The sequence below is a fragment of the Ctenopharyngodon idella genome, chromosome 4 (assembly GCF_019924925.1).
Source record: "Ctenopharyngodon idella isolate HZGC_01 chromosome 4, HZGC01, whole genome shotgun sequence".
Taxonomy (NCBI): domain Eukaryota; kingdom Metazoa; phylum Chordata; class Actinopteri; order Cypriniformes; family Xenocyprididae; genus Ctenopharyngodon; species Ctenopharyngodon idella.
Window position 1 is genome coordinate 24674673 of NC_067223.1, and position 13680 is coordinate 24688352.

At 35.9% G+C, this 13680-nt stretch overlaps 1 protein-coding gene across 1 annotated transcript; it reads right to left on the minus strand.

Moving 5' to 3' along the window:
• Nucleotides 1-705: 705 nt before the first annotated feature.
• On the minus strand, nucleotides 706-13464 carry LOC127511063 (NACHT, LRR and PYD domains-containing protein 12-like). The gene is made up of 7 exons (XM_051891441.1): nucleotides 13028-13464; nucleotides 12810-12872; nucleotides 9282-11088; nucleotides 7950-8123; nucleotides 7326-7499; nucleotides 1975-2021; nucleotides 706-1897 (listed from the first exon to the last, which is right to left on the minus strand). Exons 1-7 carry the CDS (start codon nucleotides 13284-13286, stop codon nucleotides 1320-1322), a joined length of 3102 nt encoding a protein of 1033 aa, XP_051747401.1. The 5' UTR covers nucleotides 13287-13464; the 3' UTR covers nucleotides 706-1319.
• Between the last annotated feature and the right edge of the window lie 216 nt (nucleotides 13465-13680).

A 13680-nucleotide genomic window follows, 5' to 3' on the forward strand; every position in this document is an offset into this window, starting at 1 on the left:
TAACTGTTTATAAGAAAGACAACTGGTTTTTGTAAAAATGTTTAATAAAGATCATGCTAGGAGAATAGTAAGAAAATAACATGTATTAGTAAGAAAGGCAGTTATTACCGTTGAATGATGTCTTGAAGACGAGGCGCAGGACACAGCAAAGGAGAAGAATCCAGAACCAACAAGAAGGCCTTTATATAGACGAGTCCTGAGAAGATTCCTGGAACTCATAGGAGGGGAATTCCAAAGAAGATGACCTCAAGAAGTCAGACTGTCTATAAAAGGCTGGAAGATGAAGAGAACAGCAGATGCTGCTTCACACCTGAAGAGCTTCTCCAGCACCAGAACCAACGCTGATGTTGTCTCCATCGCTGATATTGCCTTGACTGAAGAACGTTTTGATATTTATACTTTATTTAATTACTTTTATAGAATGTTTGTAGAATATATGTAATGCTAGAAATACTAATTGTAATAAATAAATGAACTTATAACTTTATAACTGAACTCGGCATCACGTGGCATTAATTTAAGTCGTTGAACCTGAACAGACCACAGAGAAGTCTTCTGTCTGATTGTAAGTATTTTAAAGTACTTATAATTTAGATCAGATTTGACTTACTTACCTAACCTGAGAATGATACAGAATAAGGTAAAGGTGTTTAAAGATGCACCACAAAACAATACACAGAAAAAAAGCACAATGACGAGGTTAAATATCTTTGAAAAATTAATCATAATGCTTCAAAAAACATATTTATTTATTTTGTTATTTATAAGCCTGAGGGATGAAATGATAGTTAAATTCAACAAGAAAAAAAGGAAAACATAAGGAGATTTAAGCCACTTTTGCTTGTGGATGAACATTTTTGCATATAAAATAAAGAAATTAACAACATATTCAAAAGATCACGATTGTGGTTTTTAAAATAAAAAATAATATCTTTAAGGATAAAACTGAGGGTTACATTAGTAGGGTTAAAAATATAAAACTTAAATTAACCCCAAATTTATTGGTTATACTATACTACAATCACAAAATAAATGGGCAGCTGTTTCTTAAACATGACCACAAAATGAGCAAGTTTAATCAATATCAAGATATTTACAGATAGATGAATTAAATGTCGCTCATATCTTTTAAGTTGTCGCGCTTGAGAAAACGTCATAGGTCAAATGATAATGTCAACATGGCGGATAATGTCCAGATCGCATTCATACTCAACGCGATCAGGCTATATAGTACCTACACTTTTAGCGCTCATAAGTAAGTACTTACTGAAAGTAATGACCTGCTCAGTGAGTATGCAGTTTCGTACGCATTCAACGCTTCAGTCAATTGTGTGTGTGATGTCTCTGTTGTTGCTCATAGGCTTTACAGTCTCACACAAAAACACTGAGGAGTTCAAACCATAAACCCCAAATCCAGCACAGAGAGTCTGAGTGAATGTGGTGGTGAATGTGTGTAAGTGTGTGAGTGTGCATGGGTCAGAGACGCTGTAGAAGGACAGAGTGCCGGCCGACACATCCATATATACTCCTACTCTCCTACAGGAGCGGGAAGGGGCATGTATGCCAGTGAACATATTATTGTGCCAAACAATGAATGCATCATCAGAGCAGATCAGACACCAGGAGTTTTCATTGCGTCCAAACACAGAGTTATTCCCTGCTTTCCTACTGATTCCTTTATATGTCACTGATATAACAGCATCTCCACTCCATTCAGCCTCCCAGTAACAGCGTCCAGACAGACTCTCTCTACACAGAACTTGAGACCACTCATCAAATCTCTCTGGAAGATCAGGATAGGGCTGATACTCTCTCACATGTGTTACCTTCCTGTTCTCCTCAGACAGAATGAGACGAGTGTTTGCTGTGTTTGGATCCAGTGTGAGATCACAAGCATCTAGACAAAGGAAGAGAGACATGTAAAACAGGACAACCATCACCAAAGGTTTGTGTGTATGCATATGCTGTACATACATTTATGTAGTCCTGCTGTAATCCTGAAATCTCCTCCATGATCCAAACTATAAAACACACACAGCCACATTAAATCAGTAAATGCACACACACAAAGAGAGAGGGCAGTGCAGGGCTGGGTAAATAATCAAATTATATTTTCAGATACGATTTTGGCTTCCAGTGATTGTAAAGATAATATGACATGCTGAAACATGCTTTAAACATGCTAGGGAATTGTTCAAATATGTTAGCAAATTAAAGCACAGGATTAACATATTAAAACATGCTAGAAACATACTAAAACATGTTAGCAACATGTTAAAACTTGCTAGCAGCATGTTAAAATATGATAGGCTGAGTTCATTCAGGCAATAACTGGCCGGTAATATTTGAATGAATTCTAGCAATGCAGAGTTTTGAGAATATGAATGTGGATGACGTTAGGGATAGTTGACGGCACAGTGCTGTATCGTGACAAAAGTTTAAGCCTTGCTAATTGAAATATTCAAGCGCAAAAAGACGAGAAAGGGAGCTCAATTTGTTACTTGCTGTGATGTCTTCCGTGTGCAAACGTCTAAAGCGCACCCCCAGAAATCTGTCTCAGACAGCGTGCAAATACTGAATTGAACTCGTTAACATCATCTTGCACTTGAAAATGCTCATATTGGCGAGTATAGTTGTTTCAGTACATTGGAATCCTGCAGCTCTTAAAGTGACAGCAGCCTAATATATATACCTGCTGCTGTCTGTGTCATTAAAGGATTAGTTCGCTTTCAAATGAAAATTACCCCAAGCTTTACTCACCCTCAAGCCATCCTAGGTGTATATGACTTTTTTCTTTCTGATGAACACAATCGGAGAAATATTAATAAATATCCTGACGCATTCGAACTTTATAATGGCAGTAAGCGTTACCAAATGAGTATGAGCTGAAGAAAGTGCCTCCATCCACATCCATCCATCATAAACATATTCCACACGGCTCCGAGGGGTTAATAAAGGCCTTCTGAAGTGAAGCGTTTGTAAAAAAAAAAAAAAAATCTATATTTAACAAGTTATAAAGTAAAATATCTAGCTTCCGCCAGACCACCTTCCATATTCTACTTATGAAGCAAGTGTAAAACTCTAGCAGTTCAAAAAGCTTACGCTTCATCCTATGCCTTCCCTTTTTTCAACTTATGGAACTGACGCAACCGCAGTTCCATTTTTTCCGTAACTTGAATACAGAAGGCGGTCTGGTGGAAGCTAGATATTTTACTTCATAACTATTTAAATATGGATTTTTTTTTTTTTTTTACACTAGAAGGCCTTTATTAACCCCTGGATCCATGTGGAATATGTTTATGATGGATGGATGTGGATGGAGACACTTTCTTCAGCTCATACCTGTTTGGTAACGCTTACTGCCATTATAAAGCTTGGATGCGTCAGGATATTTATTAATATTTCTCTGATTGTGTTCATCAGAAAGAAGAAAGTCATATACATATAAAGCTTGGGGTAATTTTCATTTGAAAGTGAACTAATCCTTTAATGTTAATCAAACAACAAAAGACTTTGATCACTTATAATAACTCACTTCTTTTGACTGAATAACTTTTGTAACTTTAAGGATTAGCCTGTGTTTAATTTATACAGTGAAGACTATGCAGTGTTATTTTACATTTGATTACTTTATTAAGTTTCTGTACCTGAAAATTGTGAATTTTCACTGGTATCTAAAATTTTGGTGTCATAACTGCTTGTTGTAGCAAAAACAGTTTCATGGCTAGTAAAAAATATTTATGGCCGGTTTCTTAAAGGTGCAGTAAGTGATTTTTTTTCAGCTGAAAAGTTGCTCAGACCAAGCACAACAACAAACGTGTAGCCAATCAGCATTAAGGGGTGTATGATGGTGGAAGAGAGAGAGTGAGCAAGAGGGAGATTTGAAGAAAGACTGTTGAAAGAGAGATGGTTAGGTGACAATTCATAAGATAAAATCTCAGAGGAATATCACTGGAAAAAGTTAAAATCAGGCAAGAGCTTTAGGACCCACGTTAATATTAGAAAATTTTTCCAGCGCTGGAGAGACCTAAGCAGGAAGACCTGAAAACAGATCCAGAGGTTGTGTTGTTTCTGCTCCGTATGTGAGTAACATTGGTTTTGTGGTTTCATAGAACCAAGATATGCTGTTGTTGTAATGTCTATAACTACGTCCCTTTAAGAAAAGCCATTTCACTCAGCGGCCATCTTTGAAACGCCTCTTGGGCATGCAAGTGCAGATCCTATCTCTTTGAATGGGGAAACATTAAATTGAGACCAACTCGGAGCGTGCAATAAAGTGTTGATGAATTTTGGAGGCGGAGCAATGAAGAGAGGGGCGGGTTTGGTGGGGCTTGATTACAAATATCAACAGTGTTCAACAACAATTCAGGGAGATCACATACTGCACCTTTAGGTCACCGGTTATTGGCAGGTGTGGCAAAAAGTTAGTTTTAAGCCCTGCAGATAACTTTTTAAAAAATGCTGTCTGCTGTGCCATTAGAAATGTTAATGACCTTTTAGAAGCTTTATCCACCTTTAATCCAAGCATTCATTGTTGATAAATCCCACATGTGCGTAAATACCATGCTCGTTCACGGTCATTAGCATTTGGAAATGCCTCCAATGAACCATATATGGTGACAGCACTTCCCTTTAAAAATCACGTGATTGTGTTTTTTCCTCAATGCAATAGTGGCAAAGAGAGCACTCTCACCAAGCAGATCAGCACGATCTTGGAAAACGCTCTCTCTGCGGAGCGCATTGTTTGCCAAGTCTTCCAATAACGCAAGAAAAGCCAATGCAAACATTTTTCACAGCTGTCTTTTATAGGGTTTGACACCAATTACGCATCGTGTTTAAAACTAGACAAATGATAAATTGAGTGTTTTATAATTAAAGGAAACACAGGACATATGTGGATTGCTTAATGCATACTGTGACACTCTTAAATGCTTTTTACGTGTAGTGTTGCTATTCTACCACTAGATTCTCTGCGTAAGCATGCTCAGAGGTGTGCTTATATTTACACACATTTCTATGTATAAGTACAAGTTGGTGAATCCCACACTTTGCATGAAACTGTTCTTACGCACTCATTACGCACAAATCTGTCCTTACGCACCATTGATAAATGAGGGCCCAGGTATCGCCTCATGCTACCAGTAGTGACACTGACCCTAGCCAAATGCAAAACTAGTGAAAAACAGTCTGAAAAGATGAGTAGGGAAAAAATTGTCAGTGGCCTCCACCTGTAAAACCATTCGGGCCATTTGGAGGCCAAGTCAATACCTCAAACTCGTTGTTGTGCTCAAACCATTCTTGAACAATTTTTTCTTTGTGGCAGGGCACAGTATCCTGCTGAAAGAGGCCACAGCCACCAGGGAATACCTTTTCCATGAAAGGGTGTTCATGGTATGCAGCAATGCTGATACATATACATATATAGATACATATATAGCATTTGTATTATCTTATTGTAGATTTGTATTATCTACTGTGCATTTCTGAAATATGGACATTACTTTGACACAATCACATCTGATTACAAATTACTCTAAATTGTAATGTAGAAACGTGCGTAAATTAAATAAACACTGCTCTGTGTTTATATGGGAACCACCAGCAGGGATTCTGGTGATTTTGTTAGGTTACAAAATTATTCTATTATAGTAAAGGTATTTCAGTGGTCCACTTTAAGCATTCTACATACCTTAACCCCCTCGAGTCGGCGGTCGCGCCAGCAATACCACCTTGTTTTTTTTCTTATCAGTGTGAAAGAGACTCAAAATACTCAGTCAATTTTGGACATACAATTAAGAGTTATACACCATTCTAATCTGTGAAATGTCTTCTTTTATTTGTGTACACGCAGAGTAAAAACAATATGTTGTGCTTTTTTGCAAAATAAAGAAAACTTAACATGATGCGCGAGCCGCAGTCTCTCTCTGAATGAACTCTATTCTGATAGTCCTCATAAAATTAACTGTAACTTAGTGAATACTAATGACACAAAAATGAGTAATGTATCTAAAGAAACGGTGAAATGTCAGGTTTTAAATCATGTAAGTCAAATCAAAAACAAATATTCTCAAATATTCAAACATTCTCTGTTTATGTAATCTGTATGAAAAGAGAGACATGTCAGACGTTGGCTAGTCAGCTCATTATCCACTAATTCGGCCACGCCCACGAAGCGCGAGCTCTATTCAGATGCAAATTCTGAGGCGATACATGCAACAGAGTGAACGCCCGCAATGCATCAGCTCGGAAAAACACATCCAGTTTAGTCAGTTTCATGTACTTTTCATCATTTTGAGATGCAGTGAGGAATAATTTTAAAAGGATTTGCCTCAGAGGATGAGCATGACTGGTTTCACTTTAATTTCGAGGATCAACTAGATCAAGCTGATGATTGTGAATGTTTTTTTTTCATTCTTAAATTCTTTATTCTAATCGCTATATAGTGTCTGTGAATATTAAAATGCAAAAAGACTTTAAATATGAATCCTGCAAGTTTTGTGTCTCAGTGTGAATTAACGGGGCAGATCGATGCACGGTTTTGTTTACTACACATAACTTACATTAGTAAATTGCCATATTGGCTATTCACAAACTATATTGCTAATGAGATGAGTGAAATCAACTGAAATACGTGATAAATGCTAAAATAAAATGTGTTAGCAATGTATTAAACTGCACATTAACATTTAGGTTCTATATATAACATATAAAATACCATAGAGGTAATATGAATGTTTAGACACTTTGCATCACAGAAATACATTATTTTTTTTTTAAGTATATTAAAATAGAAAAACATTATTTTAAATTGTAATAATAATTCAAAGTATTGTTGTTTTTTCCTGTATTATTAATCAAATAAATGATGAGCTTGATGAGCATGAAACTTCTTTCAAAAACATTATAAATAGTAATGTGTCCAATCTTTTGACTGGTACTGTAATTTAAAATTTATAAAATTTACAAAATTTTCTTCACATGATGTGCAAAAATACATGCATGCATAAGATCACAAAAATCATGTTTTCTGTTAAGAGTGGACATTATATTAACATTAATACAATAGCTGATATGATCCTGTTATCAGCATGCTCACAGAGGGTTTTTTCTTTTATCTCACAGATTTGAGAATCAAAGTGACCAGATATTGGCCCACACTGGACATTCTGAATTAATATAATGGTGATATCAAGCAGGAAAGTTTACATATATACATATATATATATATATATATATATATATATATATATATATATATATATATATATATATGACACTGAGGAGTTTAAATAATAAAACATAAAAACTTTTACAGCTCAACATACTTGAGTTTGATCAGTGTGCAGTTTGGATGGTTGAGTGCATCAGAGAGCAGCTTGACTCCTGAATCTCCAGGGTGATTGTAGCTCAGATCCAGCTCTCTCAGGTGTGAGGGATTTGAACTCAGAGCTAAAGACACATAACCACAGCCTTCTTCTGTGACCATACAGCCAGACAATCTACAAACACACAGCAACAGTACACATGACATTAGTTGAGTGAGTAATGAGTAAGACATTAGTAAGATTATGGTAATGGCTGTTCACTGCAGTCAAAACATCCATGACAGCTGTTATCTTGTCCATGCTGGCAAATAATCATGGCCAACCGACATGAATTATATAAATAATTTTAATAGCATGGCCATTCAAAACCAGAGGGTCTACCATGTGGATAGTAAAGCGATCACTGACAATTATTTAGGACGGGAATTAATGTAAACGTCATGATATAAAATATGATGTATTCAATCCTACAACCATCTGTATAAATATGAAAAAAATCACATGCCTGCAGCTGTTGTTTTCGTCTTGTTTCTTGTATTCAATCAATGCCATATTTGGATATAAAATTTAATGACCATTTATTGTGATACCATTTTGTTAAATCTTTTAAAGAAAACCATTTACCTCAGTATCTCCAGCTGACAGTTTGGACTCTTCAGTCCATCAGAAAGAAGCTTCACTCCAGAATCCTGCAGGTCATTGTTACTCAGGTCCAGCTCTCTCAGAACAGAGTTTGAAGATTGTAAAGCTGATGACAAACTCTCACAAGACTGAGTTGTGAGATTACAGCATTGTAGCCTGCGTAGAGACAAAACAGCAATATAATATGTTTATCAGGTAGGGTTTATAATCTATATAAGTACAAATAACTTGGAAGAAACCTTTGAATGTATTGATGTTTGCAAAGCTAAAACCATCAGATTTGTTCAGTGATTACTGAATGTAAGAGAAAATTAAATGCTTTAAAATAAATATAAAAGGCATCCTTTAGTTTATATTTTAAATTTATGTTTCAATAATTCAACTCTTCATACTCTTCATAAAACATTAAACCAATTTTTTCAGTTTCTTTAATTTATGAATTAAGTTTTAAGAATAATATGTTATACAATAATGCAATTAGGAATAAAGTGACTAACCCTTGTGTACAGATTGCCTGATGGTGGAGATACATTGACATTTAATATCACATTTATTTATTTAACATGATCTTAGGAGTATTTGTGTCTATTTTTACATAAAGTGTGGTTCTACCACGTATATTTATTTATGTTTTCATACAAACTGACACAATATTGACGTATTGACAACATTAAAACATAAATTACTTTTACAGCTTTACAGACGTACAAATGTGTACGAATTCTTATTTAATATTAAATTTGTGGCATTAATGTTGTTATTCTATTTTATTTAATTTTCATATCAATGACATGTTTTTGCATTTACTAAATGCAAGTCACTCATCTACTACTATAACATGAAATTATAACATTTTGCTCTGTTTGTGACTGCTGCTGCAAACTCAAAGGACTATCTAATTATATAATTTTAATGCAATATTGTTATTAAAATTGTCATTTTCCTACACAATTCTGTCAGTTACGTTGTAATCTTTTTTAGATTCTCTATAAATTGACTATGTTTAGGTTTGGGGTAAGGTTTAGGCATCTAAAAAAATAATATAAAATGATCATAGGGCAATTATACAAACATCTTTATGATATAAAAGATTTGTTAATATTTTACATTTTCAGCTGAAAAAATGTAATAATGTTATGTTTAAATGTTTCCAAAATGTCCATATTTTATTAACAATGAGACCAGGCTGATTTATTCACTTATTTTTCTTGGCCAACAAGTCACCAATTTAAAATTAAGATCCAAATAAATCTATATATATGTACAATGTATATGAATGATTGTAAAAAAAAAAAAAAAAAAAAAGACTCTTACAGTGCTCTTCGGGTATTTTTTATTACTGGCAGCAGTCTCATCAGTGCTTCATCAGATCTTCTGTATTTCTGCAGTTCAAACATCTCTTGAGTCTCTTCTGACATCAAGAGCACAAATACCAGACCAGACCACTGAACAGAGGAGAGATTCTGCGCTGAAAGTTTTCCTGAGCTTAGATTCTTCTGGATTTCCTCCACAAAGTTATCTTTCAGTTCACTCAGACAGTAAAATAGATTGATTGTCCTCTCTACTGATTTCTCCTTCTCTATTATCTTTTTGATATAGTCAGCAGTGTCTTTGATGTTCTCTGTTTTAAGTTCCAGTTCTGGCAGTAGTTCCTTCAGGTCACTCTGATTGGACTCCAGTGACAGACCCAGGAGGAACCGGAGAAAAAGGTCCAGGTGTCCGTTTTTACTTAGTAAAGCTGTGTTGATCGCAGCCTTATGAAGTGGAAACAATGGATTTTTGGACAGTTTCCATGTCAGTTTTTCTTTCCAGGATTGAGGAAATAGGTTAGCTTTCTCATCTTTGCCAATCAAAAACACATAGAGAGCAGCAAGGTATTCCTGGACGCTGAGATGTACAAAGCTGTAAACTTTTCTTGATGAAACAGCCTTTTCTTCTTGAAAGATCTGAGTGCATAACCCAGAGAACACAGACACTTCACTGACATCTAGTCCAGACTCCTCAAGATCTTCTTTGTAGAAAATCAGATTTCCTTTCACCAGCTGTTGAAAGGCCAGTTTCCCAAGCTTCAGAATAATCTCATCAAAAGACCTGGTATTAGCTTTAAGTTTAGGATCATCAATGTATTTTGTTTTCATTTGCTGCATCTGTGAAAGTAAGAAGTTTGTGTACATGCCTGTGAGAGTTGTGGGCGATTTGTTATTGCTCTCTTGAGTGAGCTGAGGCTGAAGAACAGTGAGAGAGATCCAGCAGAAGATGGGGATGTGGCACATGATATACAGGCTCCTAGATTTCCTGATGTGACGGATAATTTTTCCAGCAACCTCAGTAGTGCTGTTATTTTTGAAGAATTGCTCTTTTTGTTCATCATTGAATCCTCGCACCTCTGTCACCTGATCAATGTAGTTACGGGGTATCAGACTAGCTGCTGCTGGTCTAGATGTGATCCAGATGAGAGCAGAGGGAACCAGGTGTTTCTTAATCAGGCTTGTAATTATCTTACTTACTGTTGTTTTTTCATGAATGTCTGTAAATCTGTCATCTTCTATAAAGCTCAAAGAGAAGTGACATTCATCCAGCCCATCAAAGATGAACATGACTTTACCATCACCTTCAGGAAGAGAGGGCAGTTCTTCAGGGCTACTGAAGAAGTATTCATGAAGCAGTTCCATGAGACTAAATTTTTTTGTGATCAAATTTAGCTGACGGAAAGGAAGAGGAAAAATGAAGGATATATCCTGGTTTTCTTTTCCTTCAGCCCAGTCGAGGATGAATTTACTAACGGAGACTGTTTTACCTACCCCTGCGATCCCCATTGTCAGCACCTTTCTGTTTCGTCTATCCTCATGAACTTTGAAAATATTCTTGCATTGGATTGGTGTGTTCTTGGCATCAAATTGTTTAAGATTAATTTCGATCTGTCTCACCTCATGGTTGTTCACTCTTCCTCCAGTCTCATTCTCCACCATGTATAGATCTGTGTAAATATCATTCAAGTATTTCTGATGGCCAGTCTGTGAATTACCAACCAATATCCGCTCACAGTCCTGTTTTAAATTGTTCTTGAGTCTTAGGCTGGTCCCTGAGTAATCATGAGGAGCAGCTTTATGGTCCAATGAGCCTTTGAGAAAGAAGAAAAATGCAGCAAAGATTAAGCTGTTACAGTTTAGTAACCTCACTATTGTTTGCTTTGAGTAAAACATCAAACTACTGTAAACAACATGAGTGGTTGATACTACTTAACATCAGTCATTTGAATGTCAAAAGCAGACAGCTTCAGGTATTTTCGATAAACATCACCATTGACTAGAACTAAACCTCTTGTTAGTTTTCAGTAAGACCTTTTGTAGACATAAAAAAGAAACAGTCAAACTGGATTGATAAGATGGCAATGATATATTTGGAGTTGGTTATTCATCCTCTGCTGAGATCTTGAGAGATTTAATGTTCTTTTATTTGCATTTGATTTCATCTAAGGCCATGTGGCTGGAAGTCAGTTGTAGTTGTGTTTCTGCTCATCTCATTTTCATTTTTAATTCTTGTTGATCTTACCTTCAGTGATTCTGTTTGTTAACAGCAGGTGTCCATCACAAATGTTCAACCATCACTTAATCACTTATTTATTGCATTAACTCCACTGCTTCAGTGTTACTTTTAACATTCTGTAGTGTAGAATGTATTAACACTGAGCAGTGCTAATTTAACATTGGGGATTTTGCTGTGAAAAACTAGTACTAGCCCCTACTAACATAAGTAAAAACAGTCTTTGGCCCTCAGACAGAGTTAGGGTATCAAATGAAGTTGTCCTTTGCTGCTTACTGCACTTGACTGCTTTAAAATAAACAATAGAGATGATAATCCAACAACTCTATTGTTTGACAAATTTCTTCCAGTTTATTGTCTGTTGGTATAACACATTGGTTTACATTTTAAAATGTCTAAATATTTTTTATAATTCCTTCCAGAATGTTTATTGGATTGTCACCATCAGACTTTAGGCCATACTGTTTTTCTTTTGCATGTAATTGTAATCGTGTCTTGCTGACACCAAATCATTCTGGTACCAGTGCCAACCTTGGTCAACCTTTTCAGCATAAAATGTTATGATTAAGGCTTTTAGACCATTGTAAACTAGGGGTGTAACGGTTCTTGAAATTGAACTGTACCGTTATCCACCCACGTTTCAGCACGCACTTGCACTGCGGTTCATCTTAAACCTGATGACGCATCTATAATATGGTTTGTTGAAAATAGTAATGTGCAAAACAGAGTTCAGATAATGTATATTTCAGTCGATGGACATGCATTCTGGCTTCCCAATACATTACAACAGCGATGATCAAAAAGCGTGGACAAAACAGTCACTCTTTGTAAACTTTGTTCACTGCGAGTGCCGTATGCTCTAATATGACCAGTCACTTGTGCTGTCATTCTCCGGGTGTTGATAGTTCACTTTATACAGTGAAGATAATATGCAGTATTATTTTATATTTGATTACTTTATTCATTTTCTTTAGGCCTACCTGAAAACTACTGTTAGATACCCGAAAAACCTGAAAAGCATTGTTTACTTTATTTGAATCTTTGCTCTATTGTATTTATTTGTGCTGTTGCTTGTAGTTTGATTATTTGTTCTTATTTTCTTTATTTATATTTTACAGTTGTCCTATTTTTCCAGAACATAGCATGTACCAAACCGTAACAAAACTGTTACCCTAAAACCTTGAGTAAATTGAACAGTTACACCCCCTATTGTAAACCATTTAACCCTTCATAAAATCACTGCTGTTATATTTTCCCTTGTGTGCATCTACAGAAAGGTTTTTTTTTTTTTTTTTTTACCCCAGATCTGTTTCGAACCAGCTCCAACAGGGGAAGATGTCTTCATATTGCCCTCAGCCTGAGCTGTGTGTGTGTGTGTGTGAGAGAGAGAGAGAGAGAGGATCACTCACTGGGAAACATAAATCACACAAACACATCAGAGCAAAGAGGAAGGTTTATGTCGAACCATCACTCTTGTAAACAATCACTCACATTACAGTCAGTAAATAAAACGTTACCTTGCTTGTGTTTGTTCTCCAACTGTTCAGCAAGAAGATTTTGGTTCATCTTCCTCAGGATGTACACTGTGATCTTCACCGCTTCTTCTGGTCCATATCGTGCCACCATTTTATCCACTGTGTCTAAGATATCTGCATTTTCCATTTCAGAATTTGATATACGCTCATCATTCTTTAAGTTCCACTGAAATGTCTTCAGATCAGCTCCTGCCAGTTCCATCAGTGAGTTCATGAGCAGCTCTTTAACACATGCCATCATTCTTCAACCATTCAGGACAAAAAGAAAAAGATCTGAAGAAGTTCCACTTTTAATGTGCAGACCTAAATGCTCAAATGGAAATGAAGTTGTGATTGGATCAGGTTTCTCTGAAACACCTCATCCAAACTCATTATCCTCTGTAAGTCACACACAAACACTGATACACAAAAGCAAGCATCCCTGCATCTATTCATCTGCTTGTTCTCTCTGTTGCACTTACCTTCTAGCTAAAACCCCACACTTTCTCATAACAGTTGACACTGTTCTCATGCTCAGTCAGTGTTTCAACCACAGAAAGATGTCAGCAAAACAGCTTGAGAACAATATGAGACAGTCACATTTACCTCAGGAAAGCCATTCAGTGACCACAGATTGTTAGTTAGATAGAAAAAAA

Coding starts and splice junctions, on each gene's coding strand:
- LOC127511063 (XM_051891441.1), bottom strand. CDS start 13,286: ATGATGGCATGTGTTAAAGAGCTGCTCATGAACTCACTGATGGAACTG. Junction 8,124..9,281: donor AAAAATACCCGAAGAGCACT/GTAAGAGTCTTT, acceptor GTCTCTACGCAG/GCTACAATGCTGTAATCTCA. Junction 1,898..1,974: donor TACAGCAGGACTACATAAAT/GTATGTACAGCA, acceptor TCCTTTGTCTAG/ATGCTTGTGATCTCACACTG.